Below are 22,810 nucleotides of genomic sequence, written 5' to 3' on the forward strand. Positions count from 1 at the left end.
CATTAATCAAAGATTATAAACATATACCATTTACCTCACTACTATTTTTGGTTTCAGTATCGGTTTCGGTATCGGTATCGGTTTCGGTTTCGGTATCAGTTTATGGTGAAAATGTCTATTACGACAATATTTGACCAATATTGTATGACAACAAACGGTTAAAAAGTCACAATGAAGTTTTACAAATAGCGTTACACAAAACTATTGGTGCAGATATCGTAGCGTTAACGAAACAAACTTAAATATAAAGATAACTTAGAATAACGAAATTAAAGATATGAATGGTTTGGTTTAAATAGGTATTTAGTATAAAGGTAGAGACCGAAAGGTTCTAAAAGTGTTGCTTTATTTGTTAAATGTACAGTTTTGAACTTTTTTCACATTTGGGTGACGAATCTATCGATGGTATATTGGGATTAGAACTTTTTTCGTTGTATTTCCTTGTTACCTGCCACCTTCACCATGGGGTAGATATTATTTTCTCTCTCATATTCTGACCTAACTTGCATTGTGATTAAGATGTGCATTGACTGTTTAAAATTCTAAAAACGACTGTTGTGTAGTGGCAATGTGGGAAGGGTGCCATCCGGTATTGGATGGGATGATCAATCTAATTATTATTATTTGTATTCCACCATTTTTGTCTTGATATTTCCTGTAAAACTGTATGACTAATAGTAATCAAACGTAAACATAATGATAATCACTATGTATGTAGACTTGCAATTACAATTTAACACTAACAAGTAGCTGCCGTTAACATGAAAATTTAAAAGATGTAGAAGTAGATAATAATTTTCACGTTTAATGAATGACTTGTAAATGTCAGTAAATTTTTCATTGTATACGGATTTTCGATGATTTAAAGATTCATCGCAACTACGAGTCATCGGCCTTGACCAATGATTTGAAAAAAGATCAAATTTCTCTCTATTTAATGCAAGTTTACATAAAAGTAAACTGGATTAAGTATGTAGATGTGGGATTTGATTTTGGAATTTCCAAAATGAATACCGTTACGATGGAAACAATGCAAATTATGTCAAAATGCTTTAAGTTGTATTTATGTTTTGACACATTTTGGCCATCATAGTTTCGGAATATTTCAAAAAGACAACCGTGCCTATGGAAAAAGCAAACGTGCCACCAAATCTGCTATAAAGTTAATGGACTTTCACCCAAATGCTAATCAGCATATGTAAATCTTTAAATGACTTTGGAATTTCCAAATGGCAAGTTTAATGTGTAAGAAACAAAGCTTTCATATCAGCTATAACGACTGAGGTGTACGTTCGAGACAACAGTAGCATAAATAGTGTAAAGGATTGACATTCAAGAAAAGTCCAGTAAAAATGATTAAAATACAGTTAAAAACTAAAACTAAAAAAACCCGCTCTCATACAGAAGCAACATCTTGTGCTTCTATAGACATTTAATAACGTTATGTAATACCGCAAAGATACGATAACAGTTTGTCAGTAGGTACTAATACAAGGTGTGCTCCAACTTGTGATGTTGTCAAAATATAGAGTTTTCAAATAACTTGATTGCAGGGGAATCGGAAATGAAAAAAATTGGAAGGAGGATATTGCAGGCTGTTGATATTAAACGTAAAAGAAAAAAGGTAGTTTCTGACAAACGACGTCCATCTGAGGATAATAGATTTAAAACAGAAAATAGCAAAACGCAAAAAAAATCTGAAGATAGAATCGCAGCAGAGAGGGATGAACATAAAGCATTATTATCGAAAAGTCTTACAGAAGTGAAAGAAACATTAGAGATAAATGATGACTCTGTGACAAAATCAACAATAAACACTCCGGCTGTTATATATCACAAGCGTGATGACAACAAATTAGATGTGACAGACACCATGAATTATGATACAGACAAACCGATGACCAGTACTTCTGCGAATCGAAATTCTTACCAGATAACTGAAGCGGTGATTGATAAAATGGATGAAATTATATCGTATGTAAAGAAAGAAAAAGATTCCATGACAAACCAGGGTTTGATAGAATGTGGGATATGGGATTTTGCTGGTGAAAAGGAATACTATGCCACACACCAGACATTCCTTACTCCCCATGCAATCTATCTTCTTGTTGCAGATATAAGAGACGATCTAAAACCAATTGAGTATGACAAACAGTTTAATTCGGATTCTAGTGGAGGTAGGATTACGATATATGATAATAAATTTTACCAAAAACTTTATTGTATCACTGCATTTATTAAGGAATCAAATTAAGTGATTTAAATTTGTTAAGGGGGTCCAGGGACATAAATCATTTTCTTATGTAGGATTTCGCTACATTTTTCTATAAATGAACTTTATCATATACTTAAAAGAAACATAAAATAAAATAATGGGGTCACAGGTCACTTAAGCTCACAATCTGCCTTCAAAAGAAGCATACATTTTGTACAGTTTTTTTCTGTTGTAGTGATAGAATACATCGAGGTAATATCAAAATACAAATAGAACTTAAGCATAGAAAATCGGTTATTTGTTACAATATCTTAGTTTGAGTACAGCTTATTTGAAAAGAATATTATAAAAAATATAGGTCACCGATGGGTAAAAAAAATATTTCGCTTGTAATGCAAAAAAATAGCATTATTGCACCAAAGGCAGATAATTTGGAGCTTTTTCAAGGATATGAACATTTCAAAAGTCATCTAGGGCGAAAACGAATTGATTTTTTGGGTTGATTTTTATACCATTTGATAGAGTAAAAACTAAAAAAAAATAATAAATGAAATTAATAATGTAAAGTATTTTTAAAAGTTCTGCTGAAATTTTTGTACTCTCGAGCCTCCTTAAGTGGAAAAGAAAAAAAGAAAAAATCGTTGGTATCGTTGGTGATGCAGGTTATTTTTCTGGTCATTTTACTTCTGGAACATTTTGTTAATAATCATGTCTGATAAAATTTTTAAACTAAAATATCCTGATAGTTTCTGTACTGCTATTGTTAGAATTGGCTCTTATAACATTATGAAAATCGTGTTTTTGCACTGATTATTATTTTCCATTGTATTAAGGAGGGCTATGTTCTTTCAAATTTTGATTAAACGCTGGGATCATGGATCCTGTTTTATGTCGTGGATATACATTGAAATTAACGAAATATATTTGTTACCTTATGTAAGTGAAACTTATTCTATTTTCATTATTGAAGAATTATTGAACGATTGAATTAGCTAAAACTCTATGAGATAATTTGGTGTTCATTTGTATTTCTGAAATATCGAAAAGAAAACTGGAACTACGGGCATTACTATCTTTAAAATCTCAAACAGCCTAAATTATCCCATCACATTTAGTATAATTATCTGCACTTGATTTCAAAAGGAATTTTCCTGAAAGTATACATTTAGTTTTCATCGCATTACTGTTTTTATAGTTAATTCGTTCATCAAACGATTTTTACTATGGTATGCATAAATTTATTATAACTGTTTATACATATATAAATATATAACACATTCATTTAGCTGCAAACAGACGAATGTGGGACATATATGTATAGTCATATGATACAAAAAATAACCCAATAATACTTGATAAGTAAGATTTCGCCTGTATTGGAATAGTTTTTAAAAAATACAACTGCGTTCTCATTTATTAACTAACAAAACTTGTCAAACTCGACGTTGTATATAGACAGTGTATTTTGTTCTCTTTAATTTTGTAATGCTCAAGTAAATAAAGTTCTACAGATGATAACCAGTCTGAACAAAAGAATTATTGCAATGATGAATAACGTTTAACTTTTAAAAGTTCATAAAAAAAGAGGGGCGAAAGATACAAGAGGGACAGTCAAACTCACCGATAAAAATAAACGACAACGCCATGTTTAAGAAAGAAAAAGACAAACTGACAAATAATAAAACACAGAACACAACAAAGAAAACTAAAGACTATGCAAGGAAATATGACAGACACTAATGAACTTTAAAATATTTTTCCTTAACTTTACTTTGAGTAAATTAAAATTGAAAACAACGACTCAAATGTTATGAAATTTATAAAAAATAAATCAATCAAGATGTGTTTTTTTATCGGTTGAAAATCACACATTAATGCGAATATATTAAGGTTTAATGTTTGACTTACAAGTGAATAATACATCCACGATATGTTTTGGCTTAATTTCAAAACTTTAGATCAAACTGACTGCTTATTATGAGATATTATTTCTAAATTCCGCTACTGCTTTATTTGAAATACAAAGATATCGTACTTTATTTTTCTTAATCGTAACTTATGCCCTTACAATTTAAATTAAACTTATATTTAACACAATTGCACGGGTCATATAAATGTACAAAAAAGTCATGAAGTAACCGTAATAACATTTTTAAATACTGGTTCAATTTTTTAATACAAAAAAATAAGTGTTTTTGCCATTCTAATTACTGCTGACTCAAAATTTAAACAACTGTAGACTATATTCGTTATTTTGAAAGAAATTGTAAAAAAAAGTAAATAATCTGATGTACTAAAATTACGTATATTCAATAATAGCGAATATTCCATACCGGTTAGTGTCAAATGTCCAGCAGTTGCATTTTGAATTGACATGAATTAAGCAGAGTAGACTTAGATATTGGTGAAAAGTTAAAATAAAAAAAAAATACCAAACTTTCTGAACGGAAAGTTCCTTATTGAATGGCAAATTCAAAAGATCAAACACACAGAACGAATGGAAAGTAACTGTTATTATATTCGGGACTTGAAACACGCATATAACCTATTGAAAAATTAAATTTTATTCTGACCTACATGAGGATCCTCTATCGGTTTATGAACATGTTTACCTTACGTTTAAGAGGCAATTGTTATTTGTAAGGACCAACTATCTTAATATATCACTCGATATAAGGAAAGGTTCAAATACAGAGCATAGAGCAACTGTTATGTACGTCTATCCGTCGATTGCAAGCAGTCGTTTAGCAGATTGTTAGAATGTTTTGGCTGTATACCACCAACCGTCACTGATCTTTCTTTTTTTACGTTAAACTTAAACAGAAACTAGAATAGCGTTTGCTGTGTTTTTTTATACTTAAAGACAGCCGTAGCTACGACGTGATTTTTTATTTAACCAGGAATCGCACATTCTTTCAATGTAACAATGAAAGCGTAAAATAAGCATCATTTTCTTGATTAGTCACTCCACTATAGCCCTGTGCAAAGTGACTGGAATTTACTAAATGATTATTTTTTTCTGAAATCTGCTGGATTATATTTTGATTGGTGTTTAATTTAAGTGTGCATAATTGAGTCACGTTCAGTATATAATTCATTGATGACAGACATTGAGTAAAATACGCTATCAGTGTCAAATTATTCCCTTTCAGATTATATTGACTTCTGGTTGGACAGTATTCACTGTTATTCTAAAGATGGTAAAAACAATAAATCGGAAACAAAAGGCCCACCTGTTATCATGGCTGACACTTGCACTGACAAGGCTCCAGATAAAGAGGTAAAATATAAAGTGGGTCTTAAGCTTTTTGAAATATCTTTAAGAAATCTTTCTTTGTTTTGCTTAATGTAATGAAACCCTTAACTATTACTATTTTCATCTTAGCGACTAATCACATCAACAAACGTCAAATTATGAACATCAGATTCCTGACTTAGGACAATTGCAAACAATTGCAGCAGGAATAAATGTTTTTATGGTACCACACCCTCATCCTTATCTGAAACAATAGTGTAACATCACAAATTAGAAATATAACAATAAAATATTCATTTAAATGGCTAAACTCAATGAAATGGCATATCAACACAAGTGAACATACACTGAACAAATAAATTTGATATATGATACAATGTAAATACAAAATCAATAAAATAAGGGATGAAAAACTAAAGTAACAGTATTGTTCTGCTGTGAAATTTTAAACAGTTTCAGACAAACAACAATATTATTGAACAAAATAGATAGATATACAGATGGAAATATTTTTACAACATATATAAATTTGATGTTCATAGTACGAAGAAGTGAAAATATATAGCAATACTAAAATGTGTTATGGTAATACCAAATACGTATACCTATATATCCTATTACTTAACTTTAATCATGTTCATGTGTAAATAAAAAGAAAGTCCATGTTAAAAAACAACATTATTGTAATAAAAAAGGGGAAACAAATTCAGAGACAACTGCGTTTTTGGCGATTGAAAGGCTATTTTTGTATAAATCCCGTGATCTACGCACAGTCATCTTCATCTTGTATATATTTAGCATGAAAAACGTGTTATTGACTTTCATCCAAATTTAATTACTTTAACATGACAGACACATGACAACATACATTTTCTTTTTCATACGAAAAGAATGGTAATAAAGTTAAACGCCCACCGGTTATCATGGTTTGCACTTGTATTGACAAGGTTCCAAATAAAGAGGTATGATATATCCTTGGTGTTAAGCTTTTCGAAATAACTTTGATAAGTCAAACTTTGTTTTGCTTTAATTTATGGAAAACATTTAACCATTACTATAATTTGCTTTTTGACAACTGAAAAATAATCATTTTTTATTCCTAAAACACTACTTACATAGATCAGTAATCTTTTTGCATAATTGAATTGTTAATATAAAACTTCAACTGATTGTCTGAAAGTGTTTTGTCATCACCACTTAAACATAATTTTGACATGTTTGTGACTGTGATGTCATCGATTTTTTTCTTCTTCACAATTTACTTCTTAACGTTAGATTTTAGAAATAAATGATACGGAATAACTGTGATATATGTTTTTCTGTGTATACAAAATAACCTAGTGCACACTTTTTGAAAAACCCGCTTTGCATTCAATTGTTGATGATATGTCTTTATACACAAAAAATATTACAGTCATTCCACTATATTACAAAGCAAAGGTTGGATTTTTGGTATATGTGTAGCGTGAGGATCATGCTCTAATTTATATTGAAGTATGAATTCCTGTAACACGACTGATAACATTTATTTTTTTTAAGGCCAAGAAAAAAGAATTTAAAGACAAATTTCTTAAAATTTTTGGATGTCAAGAAAAAGGCAACCACACGGACGGTAATATCCACTTTATTTCTAACGTAGAATCACCTGAAGACGATTTTACAGAGTTGAGGGCACACATTTCAAAGATTGCTAAGCATATGGACTTTTTTAGTGAAAAACTTCCTACAAAGTGGATTCAATTAGAAAACACATTAGCAGTTTTACTAGATTTGGCGGAAAAAGGAAAAATATCATATTGTGAAAAATATGAAAATACTGAGAAAATCGCTCATAAGCTTTCAATAGAAAAAGACAAACTGCTACTTTTCTTAAATTACCAGCACAAAATTGGGAATATAATATTTTTTGACGACAAACGTGATTATATCATTCTACAGCCAAAGTGGTTAGTCAACTGTTTCAAATGCCTTATATGTGATGATGACAAGAATCTCTGTACCACAGAAGAATTGTACGACCTAAGACATAAAGGAATGCTATCAGACGATGTGATAGATAAACTATTTAGTAAAGTGCCTGAATTAATGAATAAAAATAGTAAAACACATATACTTGATGTAATGGAAAAATTTGACATAATAGTAAAACCCAAATCTTTGAATACATACTATATACCATGTATGATTACACAAATATTGTCTTTAGAAAGCATTAAGGAAGCGTTTAAAGTCAAAAATCAACATTGTACACCTTGGTTGGTAGTTGAATTCCAATTTCTGCCAATTTCTTATTATTATCACATTTTGTTCATGTACATTAAAGAAAAAACAGTCTGTAAAGAAAAGACACCAATCGGGGATGGACCTCCAGCTATATATGCAGGAAAAGTAGTAGTTTATCTAGATGAAACCAAACAACGAAAGTTAGTCATTTGTTTTTCAAGGAATGCTATATCCTTACAGATATGGAACAATAATGATATGGACGTCAAGGAATATCGAAAAATTGTAGCAGAGATTTGCAATAAAATTGAAGATTTAGAGACAAAATTAGACAATAAATTACAGTACGAAATTAAATCGAAATGCAATAATGGGGATTATTTTAGTAGTTCTGGCAGAATTAGCTATAAATCTCTCAATAAAACACGCGTAAAAGGAAAATACCATTGTGAAGAACATGACTGTATGCACACAAAGAAAGAAATAGAGAACACCTGGTTAAAAACTGCGGCTGTAAGTATATATTGACATTTGTTTTATATAAATCTAATCCAGAAATGATTGAATGATCAAAACAATTGATAATCTAAAAAAGATTAAAATGCTGATAATTTTAAGCTTTTGCATGTGGTCCATAAATTTTATTAGGAATCAACGAGAAATAATACAAAACTGCATTGGATGTTGGATATTTTAGTCGTAGATGCATGATTTTTTTTTATTAGTTGTTAGTGGCTTTGAACTAGCTGTCAGATAACTGCGAGTTCTCTCAGATCTGTGTCTTTTTGTTGTTGGGATGTACAAGTACCCGGCCACCTCCACTTGTATTTATGTCCATCTGATGAGTTAAGCCTTTTCAACTGATTTTTTTTATAGTTTTTTCTTATGTTATAATATTAAACCACTGACCCAGGTTAGGGGGAATCCCGCTAACATGTTTAATCCCACCACATTTTTGTATGTATGTGCCTGTCCCAAGTCAGGAGCCTGTAATTCAGTGGTTGTCGTTTGTTTATGTGTTACAAATTTGTTTTTCGTTAAAAAAAAATTATATAAATAAAGTCGTTAGTTTTCTCGTTTGAATTGTTCAACATTGTCATTTAAGGGCCTTTTCTATCTGTCTATGCGGTATGTGCTTTATCATTGTTTAAGGCAGTACGTTGCCCTATAGTTATTAATGTCTGTGTCATTTTGGTCTCTTGTTGAAATTGTCTCATTGGCAATCATACCACATCTTCTTATATATGTATTATATTGAACTGGCAACCCAATCCTGTTAACAACTCATACATGGGAATAATAATTTGTAACTCATTAGTTGAACAATTAATAATCCTTTATATACCTAGTTATTTTTAATCTAGATCTAAAAGAATATCGTATTCTGATCATGGTAAAAAAATGTGAAATTGAAACTTATACTAATAGGGATTTAATATAATTCCTGTGGTCTTGAATGCATTTATCAGTGACCATTCCATGCATTTTCAAATACAAATATATACATTGACTATTATAATACTCCTTATTTCCGTGATGATCGGCGAGTAGATAATCAGTACCTAAGTGCATGAAATATAATCAAGACATCGCTCATAGTGTATTAATTTACGTTTTTTGATTGAGTTAAGCCTGCTAATTGATATTTTATCGTGTGTTTTTCTAAGTTGTGCTGTTATGCTATTGTTTCAGAAAAAAGGAGAAGGTTTGGTACCATTAAAACGTTTAATCCCGCTGCAAATGTTTGCACCTGTCCTAAGTCAGGAATCTGATGTACAGTAGTTGTCGTTTGTTTATGTAATTTATAAGTGTTTCTCGTTTCTTTTTTTTTATATAGATTAGACCGTTGGTTTTCCCGTTTGAATGGTTTTACACTAGTAATTTTGGAGCCCTTTATAGCTTGTTGTTCGGTGTGATCCAAGGCTCCGTGTTGAAGGCCGTACATATACCTTTTATGGTTTACTTTTTTAAATTGTTATTAGGATGGAGACTTATCTCATTGGCACTCGCACCACATCTTCCTATATTTAGTAACATAAATCAAATGTACTAAAGTCCTTACGTTTGAATATATCCATAATTTGAAGGAGTATCTCCCTTTTATATCCGGTATTTAAGAAATGTTATCGTAATGTTTCGTTGTACATATGCAGATGATCATTTATCTTAAAAGCTGCAAACTTTAAAAAAAATATTATATTGCAAAATGCGGTACATTTATTTATTTCAGTTCTTTTGAAACTGTTTGAAACATGGGATCCGGACCTATACAAGAACAGTTTTTTCACTCAGGTGGACCTAACCGGAGATTTAATAATACTTAGAATCATTCATGTTATCGCCAAATTGATTGCGATAGGGGCAAACTTTGAAGAGTTTTATTCGAAGTGCAATATTATGAAAATATTTTATAGTGAACTCGTATATGTTTTACCGTTTATAGCATTTTTATTACATTTTACTTGCATTCCGATGTTGTCATTTCTGATCTTCAGCTAATACTTCCACTTTTGCAATATAAAAAACTTGGAAAAAGATTGGAATCATTCAACAGTTGGCCAAGTGCTAAACCAACACCTAAAAATTTGGCTGCAGCTGGATTTTTCTATTCAGGTACTAGTAATACAGTTTTAAAACATTGTTCTAAAATTTCATAAGAAAATACTTATGTTTGAAATAATGTCAAGCAAACAAATACGATCGAAATAAAATTTCAATGATTATGAGAATGTTATGAAAAGATTTTATTGTTTGCAATTTGGTTTGGTAATGAATATAATGAACATGATAGGTTCTGATCTGTCAGAAAATATTCTAAAATCTCCTTATGACATCACATAATGTCGCTGTAGTCAAAGTGTGTCATTATACCTTAGCTAAAACAAACATAATGTACTGTATACTATTAAACAAAAGTCTAGATAAAGTTATATACCATTTTAGTAGTTGTGCAGAACCTCATTAGAATCAAATTTGTTTTTTCTTTATTCCGTAGATGTTTTTATGTACACTAATATTGATATTTACTTGTGCTTTGACTACAACTTTATTATTTATTTTTTCACATAGGACAGGGAGATAGAGTGCAATGTTTCTATTGTGCTGGAATAATATGTCAGTGGGACGAAAACGATGTACCAAGAAAAGAACATAAACGTTTGTTTCCATCTTGTCCTTTCATTAAGAAAATGTATAACCAAAGTCATCAAACTACAGAAAACAGCAAAACATCGGATTGAAACAAAGAAAAATAGTATACTGTAGACATAGCGAATATTCATGAACCTTATATACAATACTCATTTTACAAAATGAAGGCTTTTAAACTAATTGAAACAATTTTGCAATATAAAACATGGTTATTGAAGACAAATGTTACGGGTACACAGGACTAATAAGTAATTGTCAAGGCCAAATAAAGTAACGTTGAAAAGCATTGAGGACCCAAAACGACTTTTTTGAGTTTCGACTTTAAATCTGAAATCAGATACATGTAGTAATAATTTCCATAGTCAGCCTAATTTTTTAAAAGTATGTGGTCGCTATCTATCATTATGAATGTAATCGTTAATTTCAGTTTGGTTTCACTTGTTTAATGATAATAATTTCGGCATGAAAATTATTTAAATCTTTGGAATTAGAAAAGAGAATTAGCAGATCTTTTAGTTTGCAAATTTCGATCAATTATTTTTTCAATTACATTGCATCACTATCTATAGCTCATGATGGAATCCCTATATATAGCATTGCTTTGCCTGCTTTTGTAGCAAACTCAAATTTATTTTTTCAAGAAATTACCTTAACTTTACTGCTAAAAATAATAAAAGTAGACACTATTGCTCGCTTATTGCTTATTAGTCCATGGTGACGAGGATCCCAGCACCTTTGTTCTACCAGGTATGATCTGAGCCGGATCACCCCTACAAGGTCACCTCTGCTTGAGTTTCTTTGTTTTGCATGCTTTCCTTTGTTCTGTAACATTTTTGCGGGAATGTCAAGTCCATTATAAAACTTATATTGATGATGTTTTATCATTGAACAACCCATACTTCAGCCAATACTTACATCTCATATATCCCAGTGAACTTGAAATTAAGGATACTACTGATACTAGAAGGACTGCTTCATACCTTGATCTTTGCCTCAATATTGACGTAGATGGACGACATCACACGAAAATCTATGATAAACGGGACGATTTCAACTTCCCAATTATCAATTTCCCATTTCTCAGCAGTAAAATACCCTCTGCCCCTTCGTATGGTGTTAAAATATCACAATTGATACGTTATTCACGTGCTTGTTCACACTATACGGACTTCATATACAGGAGTGTGCTCCTTACGCAGAAACTGCTCCAACAAAGTTATGAGGAGGATAGATTAAAATTGACACTCCGTAAATTTTATGGACACCATCACGAATTGGTGGATCCATATGATGTCTCTTTAACCAAACTATCTAAGGACATTTTTACCACATGGTAGATTGTGGTTTGTCATTATGTCGTCTAATCTTTTAATTACCAAACGTGACTTATTCCCGATTGTGACTGTTTTGCTGAATGTGTATTCGCATTGCTATGAGACGTGTTTCTGTACTTGTTTGTCCCAAGTTCATGTGTTTGGTTTACATGTTTAATGTTATTCTCATCGGATTTTGTCAAATGTGTTGACGTCTTTTTATTATATTTGGGTGTTACGGATAGAAAAATTAATCACCGCCTTTATTAATTATATTAAATTTTGTACGATTATTTACGTTTGAAGTTGGATTCATAACAAACTGGACATATATATATTACAGTTAATTGCTATTAATAAGTATTGCAATATGCATTTTGTTTAAATTAATTATCAGTATTTAGTTCTGATATAATCTTAAATCAATCCTAATTCTATCTCACTTTGATAGTTTTTCATATGTGACGTCATGCTGTTTCTAAATTTCATAAATTCAAATGTGGCATAACGTTTGTACCTTTTCGCCATCGTATGTGACGTCACATTTTTGTAATTACGTTGACGCCTGGACTGATTCGGGTGTGTCTATTCTGTGTTAAACTTTAATAGCATTATGTATTCGGGTTTAGTTTTCTGTAATTAGTTAATACTTCAGTTTCATTATGTATATCTCTTTCATATTCATTTGTTAAAATTTACTGTTTGCATTAGCATGAATTGTTCTATATAATAAGGATGTTCTTATCCCGGGCATAAATACAATGCCGTATTTGGCAAAACCTTTTCAACTTTTGATCTTCAGTGCTGTACAACTTTGTACCTTTTTCACTTTCGATCTTTTATATCTGGGCGTTATGTATTCGGGTTTAGTTTTCTGTAATTAGTTAATACTTCAGTTTCTTTATGTATATCTCTTTCATATTCATTTGATAAAATTTACTGTTTGCAATAGCATGAATTGTTCTATATAATAAGAATGTTCTTATCCCGGGCATAAAAACAATGCCGTATTTGGCGAAACCTTTTCAACTTTTTATCTCCAGTGCTGTACAACTTTGTACTTTTTTCTCTTTCGATCTTTTATATCTGGGCGTCACTTGTAAATCCTGTGTGGACAAGGCGCGTTTTTGGCGTATTGAATTTTAAACCTGATGCTTTTTGTTATCTATTAATCATGTTTTTCTTTGTCTAATATGTTCTATTTATTTGTATTGTAGTCCTGTAATATGTTGTCATTTCAATGTTATATTTAACTTTGCCATTAAAGTGCGAGGTTTGGCATGCCACAAAACCAGGTTCAACCCACCACTTTTATTCCCCTTTAAAAGTGTCCTGTACCAAGTCAGGAAGATGGCCATTGTTATATTATTGTTCGTTTCTGTGTGTGTTGCATTTTAACGTTGAGTCGTTTGTGTTTTCTCTTATTTTTGAGATATTAAGATCAGACGGTACTTGTCTATCCCTAATTCATGTATTTGGTTTTCATGTTATATTTGTTATTCTCGTGGTGTTTTGTCTGATGCTTGGTCCGTTTCTGTGTGTGTTACGTTTCGGTGTTATGTCGTTGTTCTCCTCTTCTTTTTAATGCGTTTCCCTCGGTTTTAGTTTGTTGCCCCGATTTTGTTTTTTGTCCCTGGATTTATGAGTTTTGAACAGCGGTATACTACTGTTTCCTTTATTTATAATCAATTATACGGAAAGTACGATAACTTTAATTTTGAAAAGACATAATCGTTTAAGTTATAGATACAATGGATAAGCTTTGATACATGAAAAAAGAACATTCGACCTCCGGCTTATGGTTTCTTTTTCAAGAATTAACGCTTATATATCCATTTTATCTAGTATATCACTGAAAATAGCTTTTATAATTTGTTCCCTTTATCAAATATTTAATCTAGTATGCGCTGTGGTCGGAAAGGATTCTTGTTTTTTTAAATATAAGTTAGTGTCACATGCTTGCTAAATTAAACTGATCATATACGACAATAGAACTATGACAAAAGACAGGCAGATTAGTTAAATGTTTAGTTCACCATAAAATAGTTTGTATAAGCTAGATAATACTTGGTTGCGGTTTTCAATGACCAAGCATTTTCTGACTAATTTAGAACATATCACATCTTCAAGTGGCATTACAAAAGTATACTTTTACATAGCACTATTCAAACCTTAATGTGAATTCAAGCTTATTAGTTAGGATTCTACTTAGTCAAAAATATCTCCCCATTACACACCTAATGTTTACAATCGTAATCAAAGTAATAATTGATCTGAGCGTCACTGATGAGTCAAAACGCGCGTCTGACGTATTAAATTGTAATCCTGGTACCTTTGATAATTAATGACGTACTGAAAGTGAGGTTAATGTACAGAGATATATATGTCTTTGAGACATGATGAATAAATGACATTTGAATAAGTCCTCACCGTAATACGAAGTCAGGAATATGACAGTTGTTATCCATTCGTTTGAAGTGTTTGAACTTTTGATTTTGCCATTTTATAAGGGACTCTTCGTTTTGAACTTTCCGCGGAGTTTAGTATTTTTGTGATTTCACATTATTTTATATTTATAACACACTATAACCTAGTGGTGATGTATATAACAATGTTATTCTGTAATAATTCGATGTTTCTAATAGACCGGATTTCAGTACGCATTCACATTTTCCCGCAAAAAGTCCTTGTGATATTCTGCCGCATGAGTTACCACAATTTTTCTGTACGTATGCAAAGATATTGATGATTTTTTACATATATATAATTTTTCTAACGACAAAACATATTTCTATTATTAATTTATGTTCTAAAAAAATACTTTAATGAGTATTCATTGACGAATTGAATTATTAGCTAGCGATAAGGAATGTTGTTTTGCACTCGTTCATTTCCGCGTATTTATTGATCGATAACCCATCAAAACGAAAACTAACAATGTGGCAACAATACCTCGGAATGCCCTCACAGTCAAATGGCGGTCATTGTAGGGATGCCGCGCCGTCAATTAAGCTCATGAAAACCGATAAATTAGCCTATTACGGTCCTTATATGACAGTTGTTTGTTAAAAGACAAATTTATCTACTAGCTATAGCTATTGAGTATCGATGTAAACAGTTCAAATGTACTCATTTGTCTTTTTTCCTTCTCTAACAAAGAGTTCCATTTCTTTTGTTTGATTTCACCTAGGTATATTTAACAGTTATCTTAATACATGAGATGAAATAAAACAGGAATAGTTTAATAAAGACAAAAAGGATAAATTGTTAAAAAAAAAAAGGTTTTTTCCCTGCTTTAATTTAAAGAGAGACGAAAGATACCAGAGGGACAGTCAAACTCATCAATCGAAAATAAACTGACATCGCCATGGCTAAAAAAGGAAAAAAAAGACAAACAGACAAACAATAGTACACATGACACAACATAGAAAACTAATATATTGTATCTTACAATTCCTCATTTAGAAAATCACACATTGTTATATACATCACTACTAGGTTATATGTATTTTTGTTTTTGATAATTTTGCATGTGAAACTCGTCCAATAAATGTCAAAATTACGACCATTCAACTAAAAAAGCTTATTTTTTATTGATAAAATACATGTTATTTCTTTCGAAAAAGTTCCTTTGCGTATATTCCAACAGTCATTGTTTTCTTTGAGAAAAAAAGCATAGTCTGGTATAAAAATCTGATTATTATTTAACTTACAGCTGTTGGTCCCTTTTCATTTTTTTTTGTTGGTTTTATTATATATATGTACCATAATGAACATTTGTAATATTCACATTATTTTGTATTTTTCGTCTTTAATCCTTAGCTCCTCTATTCCAATAGAAATTGCCATTGGGATTGTACACTTTATTCGTGTACTTATTAAAAGTTATTTGAAATGTTTATGTCCCACCTAGGGGCATAATGATTTTCGTTATGTGTGTCCGTTCGTTCGTCCATCCGTCCGTTCTTCTGTCTGTCCCGCTTCTGGTTAAAGTTTTTTGTGAAGGTTCAGGTTAAAGTTTTTTTTCTTTAAAAAAATGTCCTGCACCAAGTCAGGAATATGGTCATGTTATATTATAGTTCGTTTCTGTGTATGTTACATTTTAACGTTGTGTTTCTTTTGTGTCGTTTGTTTCCTCTTATATTTGAGTGTGAATTCAAATTATCATAAGACGTGTCATGGTACTATATATCCCAAATTCAAGTATTTAGAAACCATTTATATTATGTTGTTAAACTTTAATGATAATTTTAATACTTTAGATGATAACCAAAAGTTAGTGCTTTTATTCTCAGATGTAAATATGATACATGTGTGTGCCAAAACCTGTCATTTGATTTTAAAAAGGTGTAGAAATTTTATATATTGTAAATAGTATTTTATTTCATATTGTGTATTATATCTATGCATTTTAATAGTCTCTTATAATTCTGTATATAATGACTCTCATTTTATTTAGTGTTTTTTTACAATGTATAAAGATCGATTGTACTTGTTGAAAGATGAAACTTTAAAAAAAACATTGAATTGAATTGAATTGTATTTAGTTTTGATGTTATATTTGTTATTCTCATCGGATTTTGTCTAATGCTTAGTTCGTTATTGTGTTTGTTACATTTTAATGTTGTGTCGTCTTTCCCTCTTATATTTAATGCGTTTCCCTCGGTTTTGGTTTGTGACCCGGATTTGTTTTTTTTTTCCATCGATTTATGAGTTTTGAACATCGGTATACTTCTGTTGCCTTTATTTGGTCGATGTAGTTTTTGATGAAGTAAAAGTCCAATAAACTTGAAACTGAATGCACATGTTACCTATGATATGATCTGTCTAATTTTAATGCCAAATTAGAGTTGACCTCAATTTCATGGTTCACTGATCATAGAAAATGAAAGTTCGAGTGGGGCATCGATGAACTATGTACACATATTTGTTCTATATCCTTTTGCTAAACCTTAGTATTATATAACATATATTGATGATGTCTCAAATGATATTCACAAATGGCATTTTTCTGTGTTTAAAAGTGTTAACCAGACCGGCAATCAAGTTATACTACAAATTAAAGTCATGTTTTATTCCAGGTTATTTTTCTGTCCATCAGCTAATATGAATTTACTATAGAATAGGTATGTCACTTGATGATCGCTCCATATAACATCTTTTAAAGTACAGATGGGTGAAGTCCTAACCTGTACAGCAAGTTAACTTGATAACCAGTTATTTGGAAAGTTAACCTGTGACCGGATTTAGGACTGCTCTGATCAGTCCTAGGACCAAAATCTAGTTAACTTGAAAAGCGGACTTGGTCCTAGGACTGTTTTTATGTCTGCCAAAAAGTTAAGGCAGTGTCTGCACGTACCCGCATATACAGAAATTATCGCAATTAGTGAATAAATTTGATCAACTACTTAATAGAAGTTTTGTAAACATTTATATATATGTATAAAGCGAACATGCAGTTTTTTTCGGTTAATAAATATTCTTAAAATTGGAAAAGAGTGATATTGTTCAAAAGTATCAGTCGATTAATTTTATACAATTGTATATAAAAACAAACTCAGAGTCAATTGCAGCTGCAGAGAAAAGAAGAACTGGAAACACAAAAAATAAAGAGGAAATAAAGTTTTACAGAATAATTTTTTCCTGTATTCACGGAGGCAAAAAATTCTAAACAAGTTCGACAGGAAAAATGAAGGCCTAATACATTATTTCTGAAAAACAAAGGCCGATGCCAATAATCTTCTATGAAAGCTTCGTTAATAGATAACAAAATGTTTGACGAAAATGTACCCTTCAGCGCATCAAAAAATATTTTGCCTCTGAGGCGTCGAAGCAACTTAAAGATTTCAAAATTCTCCATCAATGTTATTTGTCATGTACCCTTCACTCGTTCTACTCGAAATCTCCATATTATCGATAGTTTCTGTATATATTTCACGTTTAATTCCAGATTTGATTGCATTTTATTATAAAACCGGATGTGGGTACGCGCAGCTAGCCTACGAATGTCAATTTGACTATTCGTACCACATGCGGGTACGCGCAGACACTGCCAAAAGTTAACTTGGAAACAGGTCCGCTATTGATATAAGCTAGGAACCAGCTAGTCCTGTCGTAAAGTTAACATAAGTTAACTTCGAAACCAGTCCTGCCATAAAGTTAACATAAGTTAACTTCGAGACCAGTCCTGCCACAAAGTTAACATAAGTTAACTTTTGCTTTGACAAATCCGATCGAAACCAGACCCGTTCCCAAGTTAACTTTTGACTGGTCTGCTCAACACTAAGTTACATTTTAACGTTGTGTTTCTTTTGTGTCGTTTGTTTCCTCTTATATTTGAGTGTGAATTCAAATTATCATAAGACGTGTCATGGTACTATCTATCCCAAATTCAAGTATTTAGAAACCATTTATATTATGTTGTTAAACTTTAATGATAATTTTAATACTTTAGATGATAACCAAAAGTTAGTGCTTTTATTCTCAGATGTAAATATGATACATGTGTGTGCCAAAACCTGTCATTTGATTTTAAAAAGGTGTAGAAATTTTATATATTGTAAATAGTATTTTATTTCATATTGTGTATTATATCTATGCATTTTAATAGTCTCTTATAATTCTGTATATAATGACTCTCATTTTATTTAGTGTTTTTTTACAATGTATAAAGATCGATTGTACTTGTTGAAAGATGAAACTTTAAAAAAAACATTGAATTGAATTGAATTGTATTTAGTTTTGATGTTATATTTGTTATTCTCATCGGATTTTGTCTAATGCTTAGTTCGTTATTGTGTTTGTTACATTTTAATGTTGTGTCGTCTTTCCCTCTTATATTTAATGCGTTTCCCTCGGTTTTGGTTTGTGACCCGGATTTGTTTTTTTTTTCCATCGATTTATGAGTTTTGAACATCGGTATACTTCTGTTGCCTTTATTTGGTCGATGTAGTTTTTGATGAAGTAAAAGTCCAATAAACTTGAAACTGAATGCACATGTTACCTATGATATGATCTGTCTAATTTTAATGCCAAATTAGAGTTGACCTCAATTTCATGGTTCACTGATCATAGAAAATGAAAGTTCGAGTGGGGCATCGATGAACTATGTACACATATTTGTTCTATATCCTTTTGCTAAACCTTAGTATTATATAACATATATTGATGATGTCTCAAATGATATTCACAAATGGCATTTTTCTGTGTTTAAAAGTGTTAACCAGACCGGCAATCAAGTTATACTACAAATTAAAGTCATGTTTTATTCCAGGTTATTTTTCTGTCCATCAGCTAATATGAATTTACTATAGAATAGGTATGTCACTTGATGATCGCTCCATATAACATCTTTTAAAGTACAGATGGGTGAAGTCCTAACCTGTACAGCAAGTTAACTTGATAACCAGTTATTTGGAAAGTTAACCGGTGACCGGATTTAGGACTGCTCTGATCAGTCCTAGGACCAAAATCTAGTTAACTTGAAAAGCGGACTTGGTCCTAGGACTGTTTTTATGTCTGCCAAAAAGTTAAGGCAGTGTCTGCACGTACCCGCATATACAGAAATTATCGCAATTAGTGAATAAATTTGATCAACTACTTAATAGAAGTTTTGTAAACATTTATATATATGTATAAAGCGAACATGCAGTTTTTTTCGGTTAATAAATATTCTTAAAATTGGAAAAGAGTGATATTGTTCAAAAGTATCAGTCGATTAATTTTATACAATTGTATATAAAAACAAACTCAGAGTCAATTGCAGCTGCAGAGAAAAGAAGAACTGGAAACACAAAAAATAAAGAGGAAATAAAGTTTTACAGAATAATTTTTTCCTGTATTCACGGAGGCAAAAAATTCTAAACAAGTTCGACAGGAAAAATGAAGGCCTAATACATTATTTCTGAAAAACAAAGGCCGATGCCAATAATCTTCTATGAAAGCTTCGTTAATAGATAACAAAATGTTTGACGAAAATGTACCCTTCAGCGCATCAAAAAATATTTTGCCTCTGAGGCGTCGAAGCAACTTAAAGATTTCAAAATTCTCCATCAATGTTATTTGTCATGTACCCTTCACTCGTTCTACTCGAAATCTCCATATTATCGATAGTTTCTGTATATATTTCACGTTTAATTCCAGATTTGATTGCATTTTATTATAAAACCGGATGTGGGTACGCGCAGCTAGCCTACGAATGTCAATTTGACTATTCGTACCACATGCGGGTACGCGCAGACACTGCCAAAAGTTAACTTGGAAACAGGTCCGCTATTGATATAAGCTAGGAACCAGCTAGTCCTGTCGTAAAGTTAACATAAGTTAACTTCGAAACCAGTCCTGCCATAAAGTTAACATAAGTTAACTTCGAGACCAGTCCTGCCACAAAGTTAACATAAGTTAACTTTTGCTTTGACAAATCCGATCGAAACCAGACCCGTTCCCAAGTTAACTTTTGACTGGTCTGCTCAACACTAAGTTAACTTGTAACCAGGACCGCTCTACATCGATTTTTTAAAAATATTTTTTAATATCTTTGTTTCGTAGTATAAACATCGAAAATAAAGTAAAACTAATACTTCCGTTATATAAACAGGATTTAATACAAATATTTGAAAATAAAGTATGCATAAAAAGCAACGTTGCTTGTAGCACAAATTTATCTGTGATCTGCCAATCTATAAATTAAAAAACGATCTTGGTTACAATGATATCGGGCACTGAATATATATTCCAATACCTATCAAATTCAACCATATTTGCACTTTATTTATATGTATATCTATGAAAGGAAGTATTTTAGAGGAAAGCATCATTTTAACACATGACTACAAATTTTTGTTCGCATAAATTTAGGGTGACAGCATGTCCTCCTTTTATTCAAAATATTGATGTGTAAACAAATTTAGTTACATTTTTGATACCTCATATGTCTTCCTTTTATTCAAAATTTTGATACGTAACAAAATTTCAGTAGTTTTGATACCTCATACTGACTTGTACAACAAAATTATATGACTGCATCAACTAAAAGTGACCATATGTGCACTTTAATTTGTAAATCTATATACCAGCATAGTAAATCAGCCATATTTATTATGTCAGTATTCAATGTATATTACAATGGACAGCAATATTGCTATACAATAACAACAATTTTTTGTTTGCATAAATTTAGGGTGCCAGTATATGTCCTCCTTTTATTCAAAATATTGATACATAACAAAATTTCAGTAGTTTTGATACCTCTTGCTGACTTCCCGTACGAAAAACATGACACGTACTTCAGCTGGACAGTAGCCGTACTGAGAACCGTACTTATAATAATCATTTGGACTTTTCTTTGAATGTCTTATAATGGATAACCCGGCTGGACTTTCAGCGAAATTAGCCGTAAACCGGCTCGAAATATTTAAATTAGCAGGAGTCCGGTTCAGAAAGTCCAGCTGGACTTTCATAAAAGTACGTCTGAAAAAATCCAGCCGTCATTTCTGGCAAAAATATGGCCTCTATAAAGTTCAGCTGGACTTTACAAAGTCCGGCTGAACTTTAAGAAGTCCAGCTGAACTCATAAAAGTTCAGCTGGACTTAAAAAAGTTCTGTTTGACCTTTAAAGAGGATCTCAGCAGGGACTGATCCACAAAAAATGAGGTGGGGGGGGGGTCCATCCCCGCAGAACCCTCCCTCTTGATTACTACTGTGTAGTTTTTCTTCAGATGGTGGATTCTTCTGATTTGATATGCATCCCTTGTTATAATCTGAAAATAAAAAAAAACAGATTTCATTATGCATATACTGCTTATTTCTTTTTCCTACTGTCTTACTGGCAAAATCAAGAAATAAGGAATTGTGAAGCTAAATGCTTACGCCTAAAAATGTGTGGTTATAATTATCATAATTATATATGAAGACTAAATAAATTTAAAGTGCATAAAATAAGGTAAAGCTTTGAAAATCACTTAAACTAAAATATTTTGCATAATTAAGTATTTAATGTAGTATTTTTTTAATTCTTTTTACTCTTCAAAAATAAAAATTAAGCTTTTTATAATGTTGTAATCATTTCATCAATATGTTGAAGAAAAAAGAGCATATCAGATTGTACTTACCAGAATATGCAATCCAAACTACAAGCAAACAACAATCTTCCTAAATTGCCATTGATACCAGTCATAAGGATCAATCTTCTCTATTTAATGTGAAAAGAACTACTTCCAAACATTTGCTTTACATCCAAAGTTAAATTCTCATTTTGTTCAAGAAAGAAGACACATCTTCCTGTTTATTTCCAAATTCAAATTTTGTTGTATTGCATTACATGAGGTTGTTTGAGGAGCTGTGAAAATTTTTCTTCTTATGACTTCTTGCATATGTCTTAATTTTGAATATGTGATATATTAAAAAAAAGAAAATCAATTATTAATTTGTTCAATTATGAAATGTTTAATAAAAGTGATAGTTATTGCAGATATATGTATTTAGAAATGTGTTATCCTTCAAATGGCCTCATGATCAACCTCTGTGTAGATGCTACTTCCTGTGACCTGTCCAGACTGAGGTTAATTGAAAACAGATGGCACTCTCTACAAGACTACTGCTATTAAATCACTGTTATTGGCTCAAGTTTCTAATTGATATTAAAGAATGATGATA

General features: G+C 31.2%; 1 protein-coding gene across 1 annotated transcript in view; it reads left to right on the top strand.

The window, feature by feature from the left end:
- Positions 1-11,420, top strand: part of LOC139526644 (uncharacterized) — a 53,257-nt gene extending 41,837 nt beyond the window's left edge. The window contains exons 8-13 of the mRNA XM_071321805.1: positions 1,554-2,177; positions 5,368-5,495; positions 6,362-6,433; positions 7,011-8,207; positions 10,190-10,307; positions 10,764-11,420. Coding sequence (XP_071177906.1) covers positions 1,554-2,177; positions 5,368-5,495; positions 6,362-6,433; positions 7,011-8,207; positions 10,190-10,307; positions 10,764-10,933 — 2,309 coding nt within the window. The 3' untranslated portion in view covers positions 10,934-11,420. The remainder of the gene's footprint in view (positions 1-1,553; positions 2,178-5,367; positions 5,496-6,361; positions 6,434-7,010; positions 8,208-10,189; positions 10,308-10,763) is intronic.
- Positions 11,421-22,810: the final 11,390 nt, after the last annotated feature.

The sequence above is a fragment of the Mytilus edulis genome, chromosome 6 (genome assembly GCF_963676685.1).
Source record: "Mytilus edulis chromosome 6, xbMytEdul2.2, whole genome shotgun sequence".
NCBI classification, from domain to species: domain Eukaryota; kingdom Metazoa; phylum Mollusca; class Bivalvia; order Mytilida; family Mytilidae; genus Mytilus; species Mytilus edulis.